The following is a 23,139-nucleotide window of genomic DNA, read 5'->3' as shown; positions in this document are numbered from 1 at the left end:
GTCTGCAACCACCGGTTTCCCTTGCCCTCTTTAACCAGTCCCCATTAACACTGTTAATTATCCAAATCCATCATTCTTGGGGTAAATGAAGACTGCCTCTTTAATTCAATTTAATAGGATCATTTTCCAACTCACGTTCACTTTAGCCCCAGCTGCCCGCCCACTAGTCCCCCAACGTGTCTCCCCCCAGTGTATCTGTGACTCCCTTGGCTGTATCTTCTGCGGTCTGGCTCGCTCCCATTGGTGGAAGGGGAGGGTGATGAGCGGCTCAGGCTTGATGGCAGTGATGGGCCGACACGCTGTTGATCTCCCATGTCTTGTCTTGGCTCGGCTGGTGGCGAGCAGCAGTTCTGGGTTCCCAGTCTGCTGTGCACAGTTCCTGACCGCCGCACACAAACAGTGGAACACACATGCACGCACACACACACACACACACACACACACAGTCTCACAGTACCAGCCATGTTCACCGGGGCTTAGCTAATCCTGTCACATCAGGCCACGTTGGCTGAGTTGAGGCCTTTCGCAGCAACCCCCTGCCCACCGCTCCCACCCCTCCTTCACCAATACACACACACACGCACACAGACAATCACTGCTGAATACCACCTCCATGCACCTCCGCACTTCGAGTCCTCTTACTCACTTTCTCGTTCTCTGTCTCTTACCTTTGTTCATTTCACAAGGTCATGGGTGGCCGACTACGGCATGCGAGCGGCGAGACGGGACAGCTGACGAAATTCTGGGTGTTCCAGCTGTACAAGTAGTGCTCATCTTTTGGCAAATGCACAACACAAGTGAGTTTTGTGATACAGAGTCAATTCAAAAATAATACTAAAGCAAACCTGTACTTATTGTAACTTGTTTTTTTTTTTGCAAGTGTGCTGGTACTCTCACAGTGCAGAAAATTGTTGGATTTGAAATACATTTATCAGAGGCCATTTTTATGTTTACAGTTACAGTACAAGACCGGCATGCATGACATTTGCTTTGATGCTCCTCCCCGAAATGTGTTTATAAAACATTGAGGTGTCATTTTGTCTTTTCTTGCCTTTAGTGTATCAGAGTGGTATCATAATCAAAACACATTTTCCAGGCAAAAACTCACCACTTACATCCATTTAACTCTATCTGTATCTGTAAAAGTTGATCCAAAATCAAGGCTGATTTGCACCGCTGGTGCTTGTTTTTTTTTTTTTTTTTTTTTCCCTAAAGTTTAGATATAATGAAGACAATCAACAACAGTGAGAAAAATAAATTTTGATTCACTTAAAATAAACTGCATGACTTCACAGTAATGTATGACAACTCAGTGTTTTAGATTCACTTGATCTGCGAAACATTACGCCATTATTCAGTGTCGAGGGTAAATTTGCCCCCATTTCTAGAACGCACCCCTCTCACCCTTCACCCCCAGCCCGCGAGAACTAAATACACTCATACATACGCGTATACCCAGCCTTCCCTTTACAATTTTCCCAGACATTCATTTGAGGCAGACTCTGGGAGAGTTTCGAATGATTTTAGCCATGATTTAATTTGGTTTGTTAAAGGGTGATGTCAGCACAATGGGAGACGAGCCTCTAAATCCACCACATTCACCCAAAATGCGCAGATGAGATAATCATTGGTGACGTCTACGAAAACACTTATTATATTTGCCCACCGCCTGGCTGAAGCTGTTAAAACCCATCAGTGTTATTCCCTCTTTTTTCTCTGGGAAAGAGAAAAGAAAATAGCTCAACTTATAGTCAGAACTGTCACCCCTTTTAAAGAGACAGTGCAACATTGTTGTGGCCTCGCACAGAGTTTTGAAAAGCGAGAAGACAGAGCACGGGGCAATTGGGTGTTTACTCAATACTCATTTTGTTTGCACCCAATACTAATTAAATAAAACATGCACAACTTTTTCACTGGTTTTATAGACTGTGACAGTTTCAAACAAGCTGAAAGTGAAGAATGGTTTTGTGTGTGTGTGCGTGTGTGTGTGTGTCTGTGTGTGTGTGTGTTCATGTGTGTGCATGTATATTTATTTAACATTTTCATTCGAAAGCACTACTAATAACAGGATAATCTTAAATGTTAGGAAATGTGTGAATGAGCACTGCATGTCTTTTAACTCGTTCGCACAATTTGAAAGGCCTTGGGGCTGACAAGGTAGCAGAGGAGATAAGAAATGGATCAACGTGAGCCTTTCTCATAGCTTAATTTATTTTAAATCCGAGCCCTATTTACACACAGCACACCGACAGGCCTTGTCAGCTCCAACTAGCATTGAGATATTTAAAACCATTAATGCTGTACAGCGGCAGCCTCAACGTGTGTGACACAAGCTGTCGCTGCGTGAAACAAAGCCAGATCGCTGACTGCCACGGCTTACACTTTTGAAAACTGCACGGCAAAAAAATGGCAGGATACCTGAGAATGCAAGGATTCAATAAAAACTGTCAATCTTTGAGAATATGTGGGAGGGGGGGGGGGAATTAAATGAAGAAAAAAGTGCTGCACTCTAATCTATTGTATGAAGTGAATTCAGTATATTTCTGGTACTGGAGCTAACCCCACAGAAGCCGGGGTCAGAATATGAGACACAGTGGCTATCTGCCTCCCGACAGGGTATCCTTGTGGATCAGCAGTGGTAGCCATGTTGACCCGCCCAGTTATTAAAGAGGCTAATCTGTTCAACATGTCAATGTTAGCACTTTTAGCTGCGATTAATAAAAGAAGACCCCAAGAGTGCTGCGTGTGCTTTTTCAGTGCCCCAGGTTGTTTTCATTTGGTTTGTATTTTTAGTGTTTTTTGCTGTTTGGTAATTCAACAGTCCTCTTTTCTCCTATTAGCATAAACAGTGTAAATTATTAACTTTGTTAAAAGAATTATAATCATCTATGAATCCCAGACTCGGCAGTAGCTTTGTGTGTTTTTCCCTTTCTGCCACTGGCAAAGACTCACCATGGCATTGCAGGAATCATTAAAGCAAATGTAACTTTATATTTTATAGATACGGAACAATGCGCATGTGATGCCTGACTTTGTGGCCATTTATGTGATGCTTAAAATGTATGGCCCAGTGGCTTTCACAGGCTGGTAGTAATAGAACTGCTCTCTAACAGACTTGCTTTCTAAGTGCCTGGTGCTGTGTCTTAATTTGTAATCTAGTCAAACCAATTGTCCGCTAGCTAAAAAGGTCACCGAGACAATAGACTACACAGCCTCCCACAATGTAGAGAAAGCCCAGGGTGTCTTTTGTAGCTTTTTAACCAAAGATGTAATTAAGACACCTTCATCTTCTGGGGTGAGGAGGGCACCAACAAGCGTCTGCTGGAAACACACCAGGAACTTTGCATTACTGGAAACGGGAGTGAACACACACATTTAAGGCAGTGCAGTGGAGTTAGAGGTGAAAATCACCTGTCTCACCGGGCAAGTGTCACCTCTGTCGGCACGTGTTGTATTTACCGGCTCACGCAGTCAGCGTGTGCTTTTTATACATTGTGACCAGCGACTGTGGCAAGGAAAGCTTGTTGGGGAAAACTGAGTGATGCAAAGCAACACAGGAGAGGCAGAGGGGGGACTTAAAGGACGTGATTTATCTGGGCTTGATTGCGTGTTAATCGAGGTTACGTGTATTAAGTGGAATCTAATTGGAACAGACACTGGCAGTCTGACAGATCGACATGATGCAGATGGATTGAGGGGGGAGGAAAAGGGGAGTGAGGGAGACAGGGGAAGGAAGAGGGAAGAGGAGAGAGATCCGTAGTGCAGAAGAGAAAGAACAGAAGCCAATGAATGAAACATTTTGCTTTCTTTTCCGCAGCCAAACAGAAAGGGTTTATCATAGCCAGCACTCACAAAGAGTCTTTGAATGAGCCGAACCGTACAGACGAACGGGTCGTCTCACGTGCGTCCCGTGATTGGCGGCTGATGAAACGTGTAGAGGCGGACACACACCAGCGAGATTTTGAGTGACAGGACACTGCACTGGAGTTTTTCCCTCCCCCTGCAGTTGCCACAAACATTCATTTCTGCTTTATTGGAAACGAGGGGAAAAAAATACCCCTCCAAAAGAACGCGAGGTAAAGAGGTCGAGTGACAGCTGCCGGAAAATTTCTCACCTCGACGAGGGGGACGAGCAACTGCTCCACCGGTTCTTCTGACTCTCTGCCTCTCCTGACAGGCGACAACTGTTTCGAAGGCCCTCTTCCCAAATCTCAGCTATTTAGCTAGTGAGCTGAATGATGCTTTCAATGTTACCAGAGTAAAAGATCGTAAAAGAGGACCACCTGTTAAGGTCAAGCAACTGTTAACTCATAACTAATATCCCGCAGGCTCTCTGCACAAATAAGGAGAACATTGTTTGTGGAAAAGAGGAGAGATTTCTCAGTGAAGATACAGAGCAGCACAGGCGTAATTTCTGTCGTAGCTCTGAATTTGTTGCTCTGAATTGGTCAGTGTGGCTATAATTGGTGACGAGAGAATACAAAGTGTGAGTGACAAGAATGACCTCAAAGCAGCAAAGAGCCCGAGAGGGAAAATGACTGTGACAGGGCCATAATCTAAATCAGGGTAAAAAAAAAAAAAATACAGGAGCTCCCATCAAAAGGGTATTTTCTATAGACAGCTGGTCCAAATCAGAGGTGGTTTTACCAACAAGTTGCTTAAAAGCACACACACACAAAAAAAGAAGCTAATTGAATGTGTGCAACGATCTGAGGGAAGAAGGAAAAACAAACGGTCTGAGTAGAAGAAAATGAAACAGATAAAGAGACAATAATTTAGGGGTGGTTTGCAGGACACTATGACACTCGAAACTTCACTCATCAACACAAAACGACTAAATTGTTCCCGACATGATCCCGTCATAGCACGGAGACAGGGGAGTTGCTTCGGTCATCCGTTGATTTGATCCATTATGACTGTTACACTAATGGCATTAATAAGGGCAAAATTGCTATTTTGAAGCAGAATTTTTATTCTCTTCATTAGACAAACCTCATCGCGTTTCTGCTCTTCCTCCACCAAAGTGCTGCGTGCGTGCATGTGTGTGCGCGTAATGGCTGTGAGGTCGTCTCTATTTTCCAGGCTTGGTGTACAATGTCGTTGCATTGCAACATTTTGCACAGTGAAAAACAACATGTGCTTTGTAATTCAACACCTTGCTATTTCTGACGAGTTGTATTTGCCAGCTGCCACTGATAAAATACAGCAAACCTGTTTTACGTTTTAAAAAAATAAAATATCCACGACTGAGGTGAATAAGAGGGACGACTCTGTGCTCTAATTGACACATCTGACAACTGCTTAAAAGTAATGAAGAGGAGTCGTTTGAAATCCAAGTACATAAACATATACGTGTCCTTGAACTGTGTACATAATTTTATACTAAACTTACTGTATCAGTACGAAGACGGTTTGTGTGTGTTTGAGTGTGTGCGTACATTCAGCCCTCATCAGCCTCTAACATTGAGAGGAATGACACTTTGTGATCAAGGACATGAATTGCTCATTGATTTTTAGGGGCCAGCTTAACTATCCATTCCAATTGATTTTTAGCTTTGCTGGGTGTGCGAGTTATGGCAGTTTTAATGTATCATCTGTATGTGTACTCATCACCCACAGCAGGAGGATTTACAATAGTCTGTGGAAAATGCACATACAGCACCGTGTGCAAATGAGGGACAGGGACTTTATCTTTTTCTCTTCTTTTTCTATTACAATTTCCTGGAGCGAAGGTCATAAACCTTCTTATGTTTTATAACAGGTGAAAAATAAAATCACCTTTAACATCCATTTTATATCTGAGTCATTATGTGCCTTTGAACTTCGTAAATGATCTATTGGTACTAAAGCGTTGTTGTTTTTTTTTTAATTTATCTAGATACAGTCGCGGAAAATAAAACCAAAGCCTGTGAATGAACTGTAATCCCCTTTAATGCTAATCAGTGTTGTTTGAAGCGTTCATGTCAGCTCACAGGATCATGTAGCCACACTAACCAGAGACGAATAGAAATTTCAAGCGAGTTCAGGCGCCCATACAGCATATACAATGGATTCGCTGCAAACTTTTACAACACAGACAAAAATACAAGTTCTAGTCTTTTTAATCTTCACATTTTTTTTTGGTGTCATTTGCATGCATTTAGCCGGATTCATATTACCATGAATTAACAATTCATATAAACGATTAATAATCAATGATTCGATGATGTAAGAGACAAAGTCAGAGCAATGTGATCCAAAAGGCGGTCTAAAGTCATCTGTCAGGTAGAAAGTCATTAAAATAGGGGCTCGTTTTCCTGTGCCAAGCTTAGGTTTCACAGAGGCAGGGATACATTTCTATTCTTCAGCAAAAGGCTGCGCTCTCATATGATATCATCTCTTTCAGAACATTACTCTCAATGGCTTGTCTTTTTTGTCTTTTGTATTTTCCTCCAATTCAAATTGCTCTTTTTTTCCAAATGATTTGGGTGAAGCGGTCCTCTGTGTGAGGTAACTGCCTTTTGTTCAGTGAAAAAGGACTGCATAAAGCACACTTTACTCCATCCTTTAAAAAAACAAGTCTGCTTAATTAATGTTTTACAAGTGCTGCTGTATTCTTAGGCAAAAAAAAAAAAGCCTCTATCAAAGCCGGCAGGTTCAGATTACGTACGCTAATTGAAATTCTGAATTTCTAAGCCAACTTCTTTTTTTCCCTGCTCCCACTCTTTCTCCCTGTGCACACAATAAAGCCGGGCGTTTTGTAGTCCACAAATGACATCAAATCATCTAAGTAATATGGGCTTTTCTTTTTTTTTTCCTGTATTCTCATGTTCTGCTTTTGGGTTCATGAGACAGCTTAATAAAGCAGTAAATGCTTGGGGAAGCCTGTGAGCCTAGTGTGTGTGTGTGTGTGTGTGTGTGTGTGTGTGTGTGTGTGTGTGTGTGTGTGTGTGTGTGTGTGTGTGTGTGTGTGTGTGTGTGTGTGTGTGTGTGTGTGTGTGTGTGTGTGTGTGTGTGTGTGTGCGCATGCTGATGTGCACACGCATGCTCTCATGTTTTACCTCCACCAGGGACCTCAAAGCAGAAGCCAAAGCCTGGTTCCACACACTCAAGCAGATTTTCCAAAAGAATAAAGCAAAAATAAAGCCAGTGAACAAAAGAGAATGACTAATATTGAAACCAAAGCCAAAAGTAAGACACTTATCTCATGAGTTGACATTCATAGAGCCCATTTTAATGCAGTCTGAGCTAAATGAATACAGCATAATTTACAGGTTATACATGCATTAGGTGCTGGAGGAAGGCAGACTGTGTGAACAGCTGCAGGTGTTTGAGCTTCCAGGCTGAGGGTGAGTTTGGACAAGCATCACAGACACCAAACGCCTCAATAGAGGAAACGGAGGACACGCAGGTTTCTAGGCACTGGTGACAATGATCTAAGATGTTTAGGGAGATTGGAAACGTGCAAATGTGGAAGAAAATCTTTTTTTGGAAACACCTCATGCGCTCATTTGCCTCGACAATAAAGGTTTCAACCTTTCCAACTATGACTATTTATCTGGCAGGATAACTGTACTCGGTGATTACATAAATTACAGAGTTTAAAAAAAATGTCATCCTTGATAACCTTTGTTCTGAGTTAATCATTGCAGCAAAAAGAAAACTGCTTCTCCTCTGCTCTCTTTTATATTTACCCAAACTCCCTCCTTTCAGCGGCTATTATTTTATTGGCTTGTTTTGCAAGCCTTATAACTTTGCATTCTTTGCCCAAGGTCAGTTTCTAGTGCGCCACGAGGAGTATTTACACACGGGGCTTTTCAGGTCAGTTCTATTGTATTTACATCAAATAATTTTTGATAAGGGATGTAAAAGACCTATAAACCTGACATCATAAACAGGAGAGGTGTAGCTGAAATAAGGACAAAAGATCAACGGCTGATTTCTTCTTCTATTTTTTTTTTTTTTTTTTTAATCACTGAACAGGTTGATATTTTTGAGTAAAGTCTTGTTACTGCCTCCCCTGTAATGCTCACCCTGACACCCCCATCCTCAAAACTCCAACCAACCCCTGCCCCTCTCTCTCTCTCTCTCTCTCTCTCTCTCCCTCTCTCTCTCTCTCTCTTCAAAGTCAGGGTATGGACTTGTTAGATTTAGTCCAATGGCTTCCCAGTGCGGCCAGCAAGCGAGCTCTTGTTTCATAGAGAAGTACCTCCCCTGTTATCTCCCTAGCACTATAATCACTTAACAAAGACTTGGGCATTTGCACAAATTAAAACATCAATAATGCATAAGTGCTTTTCAGTTTTGAGCTATAGTGTCCCTGTATTGGGATGAAATACCCCCCTCTACCAGTGAAAGAAAAAAAAAAAAAACTCCAGCTCGCCATCTTCTGTCCCACAAACAACTTGAAGAAGCCACGGCCTGGCTTTGAGCAACAACACCGGCTTCGTTTAAAGTTGAGGCTGAGGCTGCGGTGAACATTTCGGATCTGCTCTGGTAACCGGGACGGAGTGCCTGGGCTGAGTGGGATGCAGAAGTTGTTTTAAAGCAAGAGGGAATAAGTGGTGGTGGTGCATCAATGCAAACAGGCAACACCCTTGAGTGGCGCAGTGTGGCATCTTTCCATAAACAACACCACCGCCGTGTCCCCGACATTTATGATTTGTGGTCAGAATGGCAACACAGGCCTGATTCTCATCCAAGACTGCATGTTTGCCCTACCCTTACAAGGCTAAATCTGCCCGACCTACTCTCTTATTTTCTCAGATGAAAACACCAGACACTTCGTACAGCTGCCGGAGAGCTTTGCTTAAAACTAGTCATATGAGCACATTACACTTGGACCTGGAGGTCTAGGGCGGGGGCATCATGGGAAAGAAACTTTGTGACACTTTGAAACAAGGATGCTGCTCGGGATACGGCTTAATTCGAAAAGGAAACCTCCTTCATATTTATTACTGCAGTTGTGACTGCAGTTGCGCTGACTATGGAGGAGTTAAGTATCATTATTGGACTAGTAAATCCATGACCGGTACCATTCCAACACCAATAGAGGACGAGCCATTCTATACAGATGGCCTCAAGGACAATTAGCAGTAATGATTGGTTGCCACATAAATGAGGGAAATTCTATTTGCTGCTGCACTTGCTGATGATCACAGACCAAATGCCTCTGACAATAATATGGGTGACTGCTTTAAACTTACTTGTAAACGCTGGGTAAATACACAGCACACCAGGAAAAAGAGGGTTTCTTGTGGTATCATTTCAGTCTGTCTAATATTCAAGGAATACATAATGAAGTAAGGTTTCACTTTGATTCCCATGCAAACATCACATTATTATGAAAAATAAAGAGATGAGACAAACAGCAGAGTGATCTAAAATATTATCTCTTCAATCATATCCCTTTTCCCAAGATATCTTCATTTTCCCCCTCCCTTCTCTGTCAGTTAGTCTGGCAAACAATCCCCTTGTTAGCAAACTGTTAAGACAGCCGCTTGGTACACAAATTGCGCTCGACCAAGCGAATTTGTTTTGCAAGGGTGACCTGTTTAATCATCTCATTTTCTTTGGCGGACATTTATTCATCTGGTTTCCACGGTTACAGAGAACATTAAGGGGCTACAGTAATAAGGCTGGAGAGTCAAACAGGTAATAAAAAAATTAACGCCATTTTCCAGCAGCCGAGGACAGTGGGTGAAATGAATCAAGGGAGAGGGGAGAGAAGCAGCGGGGGGAGCGGGAGGGTGGGGGTGATGTGTTGGGGTGGGGGCTCCAATATTGTCCAAACAATAAGCCTTAGCGGTTATTTTACTCTGAAGATCAGGTGGTGCCGTTATGGACATGACACTTTGGGCACAGAGCAGAGCTCCTTTTTTTTATTGTCATTTAGCGATTACATATCAGAACAATTAAAAGTTAGCCCGAGATATCTATTAACTTTGCTCTTTTTTTATTTCTCCTGTGCTTCAGAGGGGAAGATAATTTACACTTCTGGCAATGCGACGTGTCAATAACATGCGAGGGACAACATGACATTTAGAAGCTCTGTTGAGAAATGTTTCATAGTCCTCCCCAGTTGAATCATGTTTTCTGCGCGTGGCATCTGAAAAGCCGAGTATCAGAAAAACAATAGGAAAGAAAACCTCAGCGATTATGCAGTTCAGTGTCTCGAACCACTGCAACCATAGACCTACACACAAATTGAGAGTAACACTTCTTGCCAAATATAGAAAATTCCAGCACAATAGGGGGAACAGGTGCTGAGGGCCCATAGAAAGTGACGAAGCTGAGGAGCTGGGGTTGCTGCTGAGTGCCAAATAAGGCAGTGAGACACGTTGCACCAAGCCACAAAACAACCTACTGTAACAAGATTTTCTCAGTGTGACAACTGTCACTGATTCTCCCGTGCGCCCTGCTTTTATAACACGAATCGGAACCGCTTTTAACCCCAATAAAAACCGAACAAGAGATAACAAGCAACAATTTTTGCACATTACTCATTTCTCCACTCCTTCCGAAAGTATTCCTAATTGACAGCAGGGTTTAGGCACTCCTAAAATATGCACAAAACTTCCCAACCAAGCCCTTAATCATTTAAATAGTCTGGTTTAACCTGTATCTGGGCATTTTATGACTTTGCCAACACCTGTCCCCCACCCTCGCGAAAAACAAACTAAATAAAATTCTTTCTTTGTTTGCTGTCAAGTTACTGGCACATCCGTCCGACTGAGGTTGGAGGAGGACGCACAATTGCTGGCAGACTGCATCTCTCAGGCGAGGGAGGGAAAAAGAGATGTCAGCCGGCCCAGCCCCACACACACATATGGGCGCGCACACACACACATACACACGCACACACACACACACAAATGAAGGATACGCACTTTAACATCAAACACACACCGCTCGCGTGTCACAACCAGAGCACCCTCTTCTCCTTCCTCCCGCCCTCCACCTCGTGTTCACTCCTCGTCGGGGCATGAGCCCGGAGGAACAAACTCTCATACACGCGGAGTGAAATCCCCAAAAGAGGGATACAGAATGGACAGCAAAAAGGCTAAGCTGTGGCTACGGGACTGCCAACTGTTCTGCTAACAGCCTCTTAACAGGTGTGGGCTCCAGAACCATGTAATCCTATCAAGTTACCAAGTGAAAAAAAAAAAAAAAAAAAAAGGTGGGGAGGGAGGAAGAAATCCGACAAACTGCATGCTCCTAGGCTCTTCTCTTCCCTTCTTCTCGATGTTTCCCCGTCTCTGTTGTGACAGAAACGAACAGCTGGGCTTCAGATTTATCATGTACAGACAGTAATTATTGCCGGTGCTGCCTGCTACTGACCCAAGTGAATAGAATGTCACATGAAAAAAAAAAAAAAGGGGAAAGAAAGAAAAAACTGGCGGCAGAAGGAGGGCTGAAAGTTGAGGGGTGCCGGGTTGGAGCGGGAGTAAGGGGGTTGGGGGGCTGCGTGGAAGATGGGTGGGTGACACGAAAGACAGAGCGGGGCAGTGTTTAAACGTCACTGTGTTTCTGTTTGCAGTCAATTACGGCTGAGGACAGGGGTATTGGCTCTGTTACGCGGCAGAGCAAACATTTTGTCGCTCACGGTGAAGGTGACAGCAAAAAAAAAAAAAAAGAGAGAGGTTCCATGTTTGTTTCTCTTTTTTTTTTTTTTTTTTCCTTCTTTAAACTCACCCTATCAAAAAATAAGGCCAGGTGCTTTACTGCGGGCCTTGAATTCCTGTCAAAGAAAAGGTGACAGAGAACTGAAACTGAGAGCTCGACCCTTAAAAACAGCGGTGAAGTGAAAAGACAGATTTGCTTTCGACACCGACTCTTCTCTCGCCTTTCATTTGAGTTGTTGCAGAGCACGCATGACCAACCAAACTTTCCGGCAATTATTGTTTCAAGGAAAACAAGGGGGGGGGGGGAAGCCACAGATACTGGACCACACAAAGTGTTTCCGTCTTTATCTCATACCTGTCTGACCCCACCTGCTGCATTTATTCCACAGATAAGAGGGTCAGAAGATAAATTCGTAATTTATTACCCATGTCAATCACTGTCCTTGTTATTGGACAGTTAACACTCTGCATCTGCTGCTGCCTTTTCACACACGTTGGGTCCAAAAGTTGCGGTCTGTCACATCCCGCGACCACTAACCTACACACGGACTCGTTCGCACCTTAAAGACCCCCTGCCACATTTAAAAGGATTAGTCACCACATTTTGTGCCGGCTTAATCTCTCTTTCAGCTGGCCTAATAAGTGCGCTTCGATAAGCGAAGCATGCAAATTCATTCATGGCCAGTGGAGACCGCGCTTTCAGACAAACGCGCCAAAGTCTTCCACTCTACTAATTACCTCATCATTTTCCCCTTTTCCCCCCTCTTATATAGCATATCAACAACTACAGATTATTCTAGTCCCTTACTTTGCATGAAATCATAATTTTATATGCAAGATTAGGAAGTCGAGAGAGAGGGAGGGAGAAGAAAAAGTTACTGGAAGCTTCTCTCGTGAAGACATGACACGGCACATTCAGCTGCAAAATTAAAAGGAGAATTATTCTGTCACTTGTGTCAAAAAAAAGGTTTTTTTACCAAAAATTTTTTTTGTCTTTTTTTAATCTATTGTCTAATTTACAAATAATTACCGTACTTCTTAAGAATAAATGTCAGTATCATTTCCACTTCTCTTTTTTTGTACAAAATCTGTGAAAATAAAAACGTACTTTTATTTTATTTTACCTTTTTTTTTTTTTTTTTTAAGGCAATGAAGACACAAGGTGCAACCTGTTTATCATTCCGGAATATTTCTTCACCAAGTATTAATTAGGCCATTACTCCAGATTGGTGACGGGGAGCTTTGAGGTTTTAATTAGGTGCTGGCCATTGCATGAGTGCACAGGAGTGAAGAAAGGGGGTGGTGATGCCACTTGCCTTGCTCCTGGCCCATATCAAGTAGCCGTGAACACTTTGGCTACTACGGCAAGATGCATGGCAGCCCACGTGCATCTGGAGTTTATTTGATCATTTGATCTCTGATGTTTCCTCTTCCTGCCGGTTGAAAAAGAAAAAAAAAAAAAAAAGGAAAAAAAGGCCAGTTGGTGCGATTTGGGTATTAAAAGATGGGGGTTAAGGTAATTATGGTGTTGGGTGGTTTGTGTCTGATGACTGGGCACATGCTCAATCAGGACTCAGCTGTCCCTCTACCCCCCCTCGTGTATACACACACACACACACACACACACACACACACACACACACACACACACACACACACACACACCTCCCTGTCCTTGTCTGCTGTCTGTGTTTCCCCCTTCTCTATCCCTGCCACTCTGCCTAAACCAGGCATAACGCACACAGCCTCGCGCAACATCAATCAAATCCTGAGATCGGACCATAAAACTACACAAACATATACGCTGCCGTTAACTGCTGGATTTGACACTTTATGAAATAGGAAAACTGGATTTGAATATTTAAAGAGAAAATAGCAAGGTCGATTTAAAAGACAGAATTAAATGGTGGTGATAGTGATTTTTTTTTTCTTTTAATTGTTCAAATAACTTTTATTTTTTGTCATTTTGCAAATCAAAAAAACATGAATGAAGCCATTTCTGTAACTCATTTCAGCAAAATGTTGTGTCTTCAAATTTAAATAAATGACACTGAGAGCAAAAAAATATATATATCCCGGTATAATTTGAACAAGGTATTAAATAAATAAATCTTGAGAATGTGAGTGTTTTTCCTCGGTTGACAAGGCGATACTAATCACCTCGTTGCTGTGAAGCACTCTTCCCTGACAAGGCTCCTTAGAATACAAGGATCCCCCAGGAGAAATCGGCATGAAAGAGGTTAAAGACAATGACTCGCATTTTTTCCCTCCAAATGTCTCTCTGTTAAATTTATTTCAAAACTCTGTTAATCTGCTGTACACAACATTTCCATTAGCATAGCCCGGCCCCCTAATAAAAATTCCGGCTAGTTTAATTAAAAAATGTAAATTTACTGTCATCCAAGGAGCAGCAGAAATAGGAGTGCAACAGCATATTTTATTGCTTAAGACATCAAATTGATTCGGGTTATTGCTAAATTGTGATAAAAGGTTATTGAAAGGCTTCGGACCTGGGCTTGTTTTTCTCCCTCATTTCATCCTGGTTTTTGTGGAAGGCCGTAAACGATGGAGAGGGCCACGAAGGGTTAATGAGACAACTCAGTGAAGGAGAAGGCAATCAACATTATGACTCATAAGAGGGGAGAAAAACATTTTCCGAGCTGACGAAAAGTTTGAAATTAGGGTGTGTCACGATAACAGTCAAACTTGTTTGTTGTTATTTTAAACTATAATACATGGCACCTTGAATAACCAGACGTAATAAGCGAGCCCTCACGTCTGTCTCTCGCGTGTGTTTGTGAAACCCTGTGGTCACAGTGGTCTGCTAATACAGTCTGTCAAGAGTTATATTTAATGAGAAACAACATCCTTAGATTGGCTTATATTTCTCATTTAAAGTGCCAAGTCTGAGTTGAAGAGCACGAAAGCCTATATAGTGTCAAGAGGGCTTAAGTTCAGGAGGGAGCAACAGAAAACACACAGAAGGAGATAAAATGTAAAAAAAACAGGGAGTACATAAATGACAAATAAACATCATGAAAATAACAGCCTGGAGCAACAGCGCCTGCTTTAAATACAGATGCTAGATTTTATATTTGAGGTTTTTAAAGAGGTAAAAATTCTAATCTTGTTCAAATATATACACGTTCATGCCTATCATTTCTATAATTACAATTTAAAACAATCTGATATCCTTTTAAAAATATATTGCACAAAATCATCAAAACTTGCTAAATATTTTGAGTGTAAGATTTTTAAGGCATTTTTTAAATGTGGCTGATGAGATTGATCGAAGAGAAAGAGGAGCTGTAATATCCCCTAAAAAAATGTGTTTTGTTTATCTATTGTTTAGAGTAGTAACATTTATGTATTGTAATAACAATGAAATATACACACACATTATATAAGGGAGAAACCACTCAGTGCATGCAATCACTCGCACATACAGCACACACATCTAAACAGTAACCGTAAATAAAATGACTTATTTTTGAGCACAAAGATTTAAATAAATAAACTGAATAAAAATAAAATAACGAGTAAAGTGAAGTGAGGGTTTTTACGGAGAGACGTAATCCAATGACAACTGTTTATGTTTCTAAAAGTGTGCACACAAAAACTGCTGATAATCTGGAAGCTACAGGTTCAAACCCATTTTAAATTGTCTGTATCTCAGGTGCATTTACACAAACACAGTGATCACAGAGAACAATGCTATTAAATAATTCAAATTAATATTGTGTTTTTAATTTTCAGCCACTCTCTATTGCTTTCAATCTAACACTCCTGTTTACAGAGTATTGCAACTAATGCCTGTGTGATGTATACAGTCTAATTAGAAGTACCTGGAAAGGTGTAAGCACTGCTCCTGTTCCCTATACATGTGTGACAACATAAGCAACACAACTGTTTGTTTGCTTTGTCCCCCTGGCAACAAACCCTTAGGCCATTCAGGTTACCCTAATGGCACTGCCAGTGCCTCTGTGGGTCAAACCAATACCTGGGTTTCTACAGAACAAAAACACTGGCTTGTTCAGAAACATGTCATTGAATGAACGGAAGAAGGGGAGAAGCAGGTGAAGACATACAGAAATAAAGAAAAAAGACAGACTGACGGGGACTGCTGCTCTCACGACTGAGTCCTACAACATAAATAAGCTCTGACGCGAGAAAATGAAACTTGCTGGGTGAACTTTCTTCACGTGTGTGCTGCCTGTGAGAGAAGCGGCAAGAGCCGCGCGCTGGAGAAATGGGCAATCATATTTGATATTGCAGTCACCTTTGGGCACTGTCAAAGAGCTATAAATAAGGGTGTCGCAACACTTGGGTATACCAACGTGCTGGCACATAGTTTAATCATGAACAACTTCCCTTCTCTTGTATATTTAGTCGGAGATAAAGGCACACCTTAAACTGTCAGCTAATAAAACTGATCTGACAAAGATAGAAAAGAAGAAGAGTACTCACCATATTCAGGGAAGTCGAAGTTAAATCCTCTCAGACATGTAACTTTCATAATATTACTCAACTCTTGTTAGAAAGTCATTCGAATGCTGCTTGGTGGAGAGGGGAATAGAGCGGAAAAGTATCTAGATACAAAAAAAAAAAGGCTTCCTTCAATCAAGCACTAAACTCCTTGACATGTAATCTGTCAATAGTTTGTTGCTGAGATAATGCCGGCTGCCACGAGCGGATTTGATTGGCAGCTTAGGGTCTGGCCCCTCCTTCCTGTGGTTTGATGGGGGGGTAGGTGAAAGAATATGGAGCCTCCCCCTTCCCTCCTCTCTCTCTCTCTCTCTCTGTCGCTCTCTGCCTCTCATGCGCTGCCTCTCTCTCTGCTGTGCTCCCATACACACACAGCCACATGCATACACACACACACACACACTCACACACACACACAGAGAGACCAAGCTGTTGGTGATGTTGTCTGAATAGGCTGATAGGAAATTATGGCAGAGGAACCGGAGCAGTTTTTTTTCTCCCTCCCTCAGTGGGCTGGCCTTTCCATCTTTGTGGTCTTCTAGCCTTTCAACTCTCTTGGGGTGGAGCCTCCACTGCCTCTATTTAAATGAGGAGCGCACAACACTTTAAAAAAAGAGGAGGTTTTCTGGAGGGAAAGATTACACGTTTATTAAAATATATTGTACTTTTAGTGATTCGAGGCATTCAGACTGATTGTTTAATTCAAATGGAGTGTGACTACATGTAAAAGAAGCTTTTCAAAAAGATATTTAATTATTGTTTTATATAAAGTACAAACTACAGTAGGCGAATGAGTATTGTGACAGTTTTGTAAGCAAGTCACCCTCATTAAATCTTCACTGAATGTTTAATGTGTTCAAATTAAAAGAGGGCAATTATATCGAGCAAATTTGTGCACGTGATGAATATGCTCGCCCTCTTATATTTCTCGGCGAATTGTTACAAGTTTTTTAAAAACACCCCGACGAAAAACATCCCTCCTTGCATTTCATCTCCGTGCGATAACTCTTTCACTCCTCTCACAAAACAGGGATCCTCTCCATTTCAGCCCCGCGCTACACACTTTCTTTGCGTCTCTCCCTCGAAGCGCACTCCTTCCCTCCCTCTGATAAGCTATCAGTTTTCATTGTAATTTCAGGTGAAATGATTAACGACGGCCGTTACCAGGTGACAATGAATACTTTATAAGACAAACCCCTTATTTGCCTGGCAGTTTCTTCCGCAGTGGCATGCAAAGTGCCTCTGGGCCATTTGTACATATTGTCCATATACTGTAAACATGGCACTGAGCAAGAATATGGAAAGTGACACAAAATAACAACAATAACAAGCTCTTAACTTTCAAGAGGAGCTGGGTATGCTTGATTGCCACAGCGGTTTTAGGCTGAAGAAAAAAATAGGTCTCATTCGCTGGTTATAGAAAAGGGGAAATGAACAACTTTATGGCTGTGAAACGTACTACAGTGATGTGTAGTTCTGGCTTCAGTTCCTGTGAGCTGTCAAAAAGACTCAAAAGTATGTCCATAAAACAGGTTTTGGTTGATTCTGAAATTCGGATGACTCACCCAGGTTAATAATGAAGAATATCCTTTTGTCTCCTCCTCCTTTCGCCACATAAAGGGAAATGTCCTTAAAAGAGCCTCTGTCAAAAGGACCCGCCCTTTATCTAACACGGTACTGTAAACACAACTGCAGGGTTTTTTTTTGGCTGTTTTTCTTTGTCAGCCACGATAAAAATCTGACTGTTTTTGTTGTACATGACCTGACTTGGCATCCAGACTCTGCTTCTGTTGCAAAAGGTGTTAGATATGATCTTTTGTCAAATGTCAGCGCCGTTTTTCATCAGTCACCTAATACAAACAAACATATTCTTTCGGGTGGATTAGTGAGGCCTGGCAAGGTGTGACGCCCACACGGATAATTACTCAAAAACTGTTGAATACCACTTGCAACACAGAAAACATGTTTATGACACTTTCAGCAAAATGCACAGAACATTGAGGCTTAAATATAAAACCTACAAAAAAGACTACTGATATCAATGTTAATGTTTAAAACAGACACTGCTTGTGTTAAAACTTTTAAATGACTATGGGTAGAAGCAGGATCTAAAATTACTCTGTGACGCCCTTGCCTCACATTGCAACATGGTGACAAAAACTTCCACAATATCTCTGAACTTAATATCAGTGTATGCTCCATTCATGTAAGAGTGTCCGCAGGAGGGAGGGTTTGTGGTCCCCGCACTGAAGCCCTCTGGCCCGCGAGCTGCCATCTTTGGAGGCGAAACCATTACTTTTCAAAAGGAGCTGTGGGGCTTTTCGTTTGATGTGGTCCGGGGGTATTGTATGGTGCATGCGGGAGAATGTTGAGGGCAAGGTGGAGTGTGCGTGCATGCGAGTGTACGTGCACGCCGCCGTGCACGTGACATAGTAGGGGTACATCAGTCAAAGGGCCGCCGGGCCAGACGTTTGGCTGCCCCTGACAGTGCACTCCAGGAGGGGCTGGTCTGGTGCAGGGCCCACTCCGAGCCCTCCATTCCCCAGGACAAAAGCTACGGCCCAGTTGAAAGATGTGAATTCAGTGGCTTTTGTGCCCAAAGCCCAGAGACATGCCGAGTGAGAAATCTGACCTTTGCCGAAAGTCAGATTGTGTTTTTGAACCCCTCTCGCAGGCTCTGGCAGTTCGGGGCAAAAAAAGCAAGCGGGCGAATGGGATGGAGTGGGCGTGAGCCGGCGTGGGGTGGAGGTCCGTCCTAACTGGGGGAGTGTGCGGGTGGGGGTGGTGGGCGCTGTCTCTGCTGCATCCAACTTGGAGCACAACAAATTAAAATAGTTTGTGTTTCTCGGCGGACGACGGATCAAGCTCATTCTTTATATTCACTGTCATGTTGTGTAAAATTGGCAGGAAATTGAACGTGTAAAAGCTTAATTCTGAAGCAGGGGCTTTTAAAGTGGGATTCAACAAGAGTTCATCCTGGTGTTATTCGAGGTTGTCTGCGATGTGGAATATTATTCCCTCTCACGTCTGTTTATATTGCATTATATATTTATTTTTAAGCAGAGAAGGAGCTGAATATTAAACTTACACACAAATATAGCCAGAACAATGACGACGGCACTACAACACTTTCTGGTGATCATCATTTGCATTACTCATGACAATGATTCTTAAGAATCTCATTTGATTTTCATAATTGCAGTGTGGATGTATATGCCTCTACATATATACACTATGAAAATCACGTGGCAAAATCTCATTATAGGTACACACTTGAAAGCAATTAACGTGGAGTTTGTATGAAGTATAAGGTATATTTGTGCGTCAACATGCGGCCAAGTCTTAGTGTGTGTGTGTGTGTGTGTGTGTGTGTGTGTGTGTGTGTGTGTGTGTGTGTGTGTGTGTGTGTGTGTGTGTGTGTGTGTGTGTGTGTGTGTGTGTGTGTGTGTGTGTGTGTGTGTGTGTGTGTGCGTGCGTGTGTGCGCACATGCATGCATGTGTTGTACACTGCTGATATTACATGAATCATGATATAGTGTGTTGCTTGGCGGCACTGTGCTGAGAGCAGAGATTTTGTAGATAGAATAGGCCTATGTTTTTCAGTCATACATTTTTCTTGACACTGCTTTCATCCCCCGGCCGTAATCATCATATCTCCCCCATTGCTCTCCCGGATGCAGACATCCATAATGCAATCTTCCTAATTTTGATCCCTCGCAATCTGGTTTTAAAAGGGAGGAGAAAAAAGGGACATATTTCTGAAGGCTCGCTCGGTAATCATTTTAGACAGATAGCCTTTCCCATCGCAGATGAGCAAATATTTGTAAACCAGCTATCTAATGGAAAATTATAGTGAAATTAGAGTGAAATTCATGACAGTGAAATCCGATTATCTGTAATTCTATTATGCCATCTTAGCCCACACAGCATATTTTTGTGGAGTTTTTTCCATAAATACCTATGCCAGGGGTCCTGCTAATCAAATAAAATTGAAATTCATCTTCCCATTAAATTCAATTAGCTGCAATTTCTAAACCCTAACAAAGATTTTAATTACTAAATTATAAAATTCTCCCTAGCCAAATTGGGGAGAGAAAAAGTGCATCCCCTGCATCTGAAAAACAAACCCATGAAAGGAAATTGTTGATCAAAAAAGATATCCAGGGGAAAATAACATTAGGGAGAGCACTGGGGCCCTTATTCAGCGAGTCTGGGTGGGGAGTGACGTGTGCCAAGCGTTAGGCTCCTGGGCTGGAGGAAATGAACTTAGCCGAGGTTCTCTTTGTCTCTAAATGTCTGCCCTCAGAGTTATTATGCTGTAATTGACTAATTGACACCTTAATTTCATTTATGGGGCTCCTGTGTTCATAAAGCAACCTCTGGGTGGGGCAGTGGTCTTGAGTGGAAGCAAGGAAGTCAACGTCCAGGACAGCAGGTAGGGCCTTAGGCCTTCGGTTCTGTCCTCGGCAGATGACGATTATGTATTTGATAATGAAATGGTCAGGAAGAACACACTGACTTAGTGGAGGCTTAAGGAGCATCTTACTCGTATGTTCAAATCCCTCTGATGCATGCTGATAGGTAATAATCACGCATGTCCATCCTCACAATCTGTCACTGCAGACACAAATGACCTCCCTCAGGGTCAGAGCAGTTGATTGCCAGGAAGTGAGGTTCTAAAACTCTCCGGCTGAGATTCGAATGGCGCCCTGGCTTTTCTAACTTCACAGGTGAATGCGGCTGCGTTTTTGTATTGTTGTACTTGAGCTCCGATTCATCTGAGAGGAGCTAGTGGAGCCAGGAATTACTGCCGGCAACACTTAGCTGGGAGAACGCTGCTAATAGGACAGCTCTGGGGTCTCAGGTCAGCTACCGGGTCTATTTCCCAGCCACCCCCTGCTCCTCACCAGTGGGCCACTAAAATAACAGCTCAGCACCCTCTGCAGACTACAAAGCTCCATCTGAAAAGGCACCTGCTGCTGTTATTCACTTTAGCCCCTTTGGCAGCTCCCTGTGTCTGTTTAAAGGACACGTAGAAGAGAAAGAGTGACTGGGAAATGATGAATTATTTAAGTATGATGTCTAATTGTTTCAAGGCAGACATCTTGTTTCTGGAAGGTAAAGCTTGAGGGTGGGGGGCGGGGGGGCTCATTGTGAAGAGGTCTGTCTACTGTGTAATGCAGGCTGCAGTCTTGCACTTGAAGTGACTGCGTAAATATGACCGAACTGAAACTTTAATCTGCTTTTTCCACACCCAAGCTGGCTGGGTATTAAAGATAATCTTTTTTGTGTGTCATATGGTGGGAGATATCGATGGAGCTAATTTTTTAGAGACAAATCTGATATTTGTCAACTGGTTGAAAAAAACCTGGGGATTTTCTCCTAATCCTCCCTTGGATGTGAAGGCGCGTTAACAGCAAAATGCAGATGGTGTTCTGTGCACGGAGAGTACCCAGCACTCAGCGCAGTGCATACGGAAAGGCGCAGCTAGCCTCACCAGGGCTCAACACAACCTGCAGATAGCGAACTCCCTCCCCCTCCGCACCCACATTCAATTAACAAGCCACTTGTGAAAGCAAAGGCATGTTAGTTTATTCCAAAGCGCAAACTTTGCAAAATACATTTCTTGGTTGTTTCTCTTTACTTTTTGTTTCCTTGCTGACATAACATCCTTACTTCTAGGCTGTGTTCATCAAATATTCAGTTGCAACTCAATTCCAATAAGGAAAAGAAAACAAATTATAAATAAAATGGAGGCATAAATCTTTCAGGATCCTAATTCTAACTTTCCCTTGGAGTGTTTCTGTCTTTATTTTGTCACATTAAGCAGTTTTACTTTCCGTTCCCACTGTAGGCGCGGCTGATTGTGCAGACTGGTGGAAAGAGCCCTTTATTCTTCTGCTCTCTTGTTGTGGAACGTTGTGAATTTTGTGGTGTCACTTCTTTTATGCACAATTATCACTTGTGTAACTTCTGGCTTTGCTTTTATGACCAGCAGAACAATAAAATATCTGTGAGGTTCCTTTTTTTGGGGGGGTTGTGAGGCTGCGCTTGTACTGTGAAATAAAACTGCAGCCTTGCGACAACAAACCAACGCAGTGTCGTGATGAGAAGCTGTTCTGGCTGTCTTATCTTATCCAGTATTTTAGGACGACATTTGCTCTGGTCATTTTCGCACCAGAATGCAACATGGCAGAGCACTCTGCATGCATTCCTTCGCTGCTTTGTGGCTCTCCATTACATTTGACATTGTGTTGATAGTCATTCTGTGGCCCTTGCCAGCCATCGAGTCAAACGTATCTTGCACTGTCGTCACACCAAAGGGGACCAACAACACAGAAAACTTACCAGAGAGGAACATATGGTGTATGCACTGAAACGCTGTGCATTTCATTATTGTGTGGATGGGCTTATGGGTGTGTGCTTCTAAACCAATTATTGAATATATAGCTATGATTACTAAGGTTGACAGTATGGGACAGAGCAGATTAATGTCAAGAGGACAGGGAAGACGCTGACAGCATAAAAGCTAAAATAGGTGTGGAGGGATGAACCATCTGACCGGCAAACTCCAGATAAACCAAACTTCTTTCTTTCCTCAGAGTATCGTTGGTGGCTGTCAGGAAAAACACCAAATGTTGTACTTAACTAATATATGTGGAATGTAATTTCAACAGGGTTTAATAATAAATGCATACTGCACACAAACATTTCATTTAAAAAAAAAAACTCAGATTAAACTTAAATTAAAACATTTGTGAAGAGTATAAATATTTTTTTTTCTTTTTAAATGCAACAGGCGAGGAAGCTATGATAACCTGCAGTGTGTGTGTTTATTGTGCACAAGATAAAGCTGACTTCTATTGATCAGACCTGCTATGAAGAAAAGTTGACATTATATGCACTATGAAATTCAGCATTTTTTTAACCTTCAGCAATGCTTGTCATTCGCTTGTAAAATAAATATATAAATATACACCATGAAGAAGAGAAGGGGGTGGAGAGAGAAGAAAAAAAAAAATCACTAAAGCTCTTTTGCTGTAATTGGCTG

At 42.3% G+C, this 23,139-nt stretch overlaps 1 protein-coding gene across 2 annotated transcripts in view; it reads right to left on the bottom strand.

Annotated features, from left to right (window-relative positions):
* Nucleotides 1–23,139, bottom strand: part of casz1 (castor zinc finger 1) — a 166,284-nt gene that overhangs the window by 59,647 nt on the left and 83,498 nt on the right. Inside the window, exon 1 of one of the 2 annotated variants that reach the window (XM_080496760.1) lies at nucleotides 16,071–16,411. The exons of the other annotated variant lie outside the window; for it this stretch is intronic. Within the exon in view, the coding sequence (XP_080352886.1) occupies nucleotides 16,071–16,119 (49 nt within the window). The 5' untranslated portion in view covers nucleotides 16,120–16,411. Of the gene's footprint in view, nucleotides 1–16,070; nucleotides 16,412–23,139 lie in introns of those variants that run through there. 2 annotated transcript variants of the gene reach the window in all.

The sequence above is a fragment of the Blennius ocellaris genome (assembly GCF_963422515.1).
Source record: "Blennius ocellaris genome assembly, chromosome: 5".
NCBI classification, from domain to species: Eukaryota; Metazoa; Chordata; class Actinopteri; order Blenniiformes; family Blenniidae; genus Blennius; species Blennius ocellaris.
The sequence above is the reverse complement of the archived record's forward strand: the minus strand, read 5'-3'. Positions and strand labels throughout refer to the sequence as shown.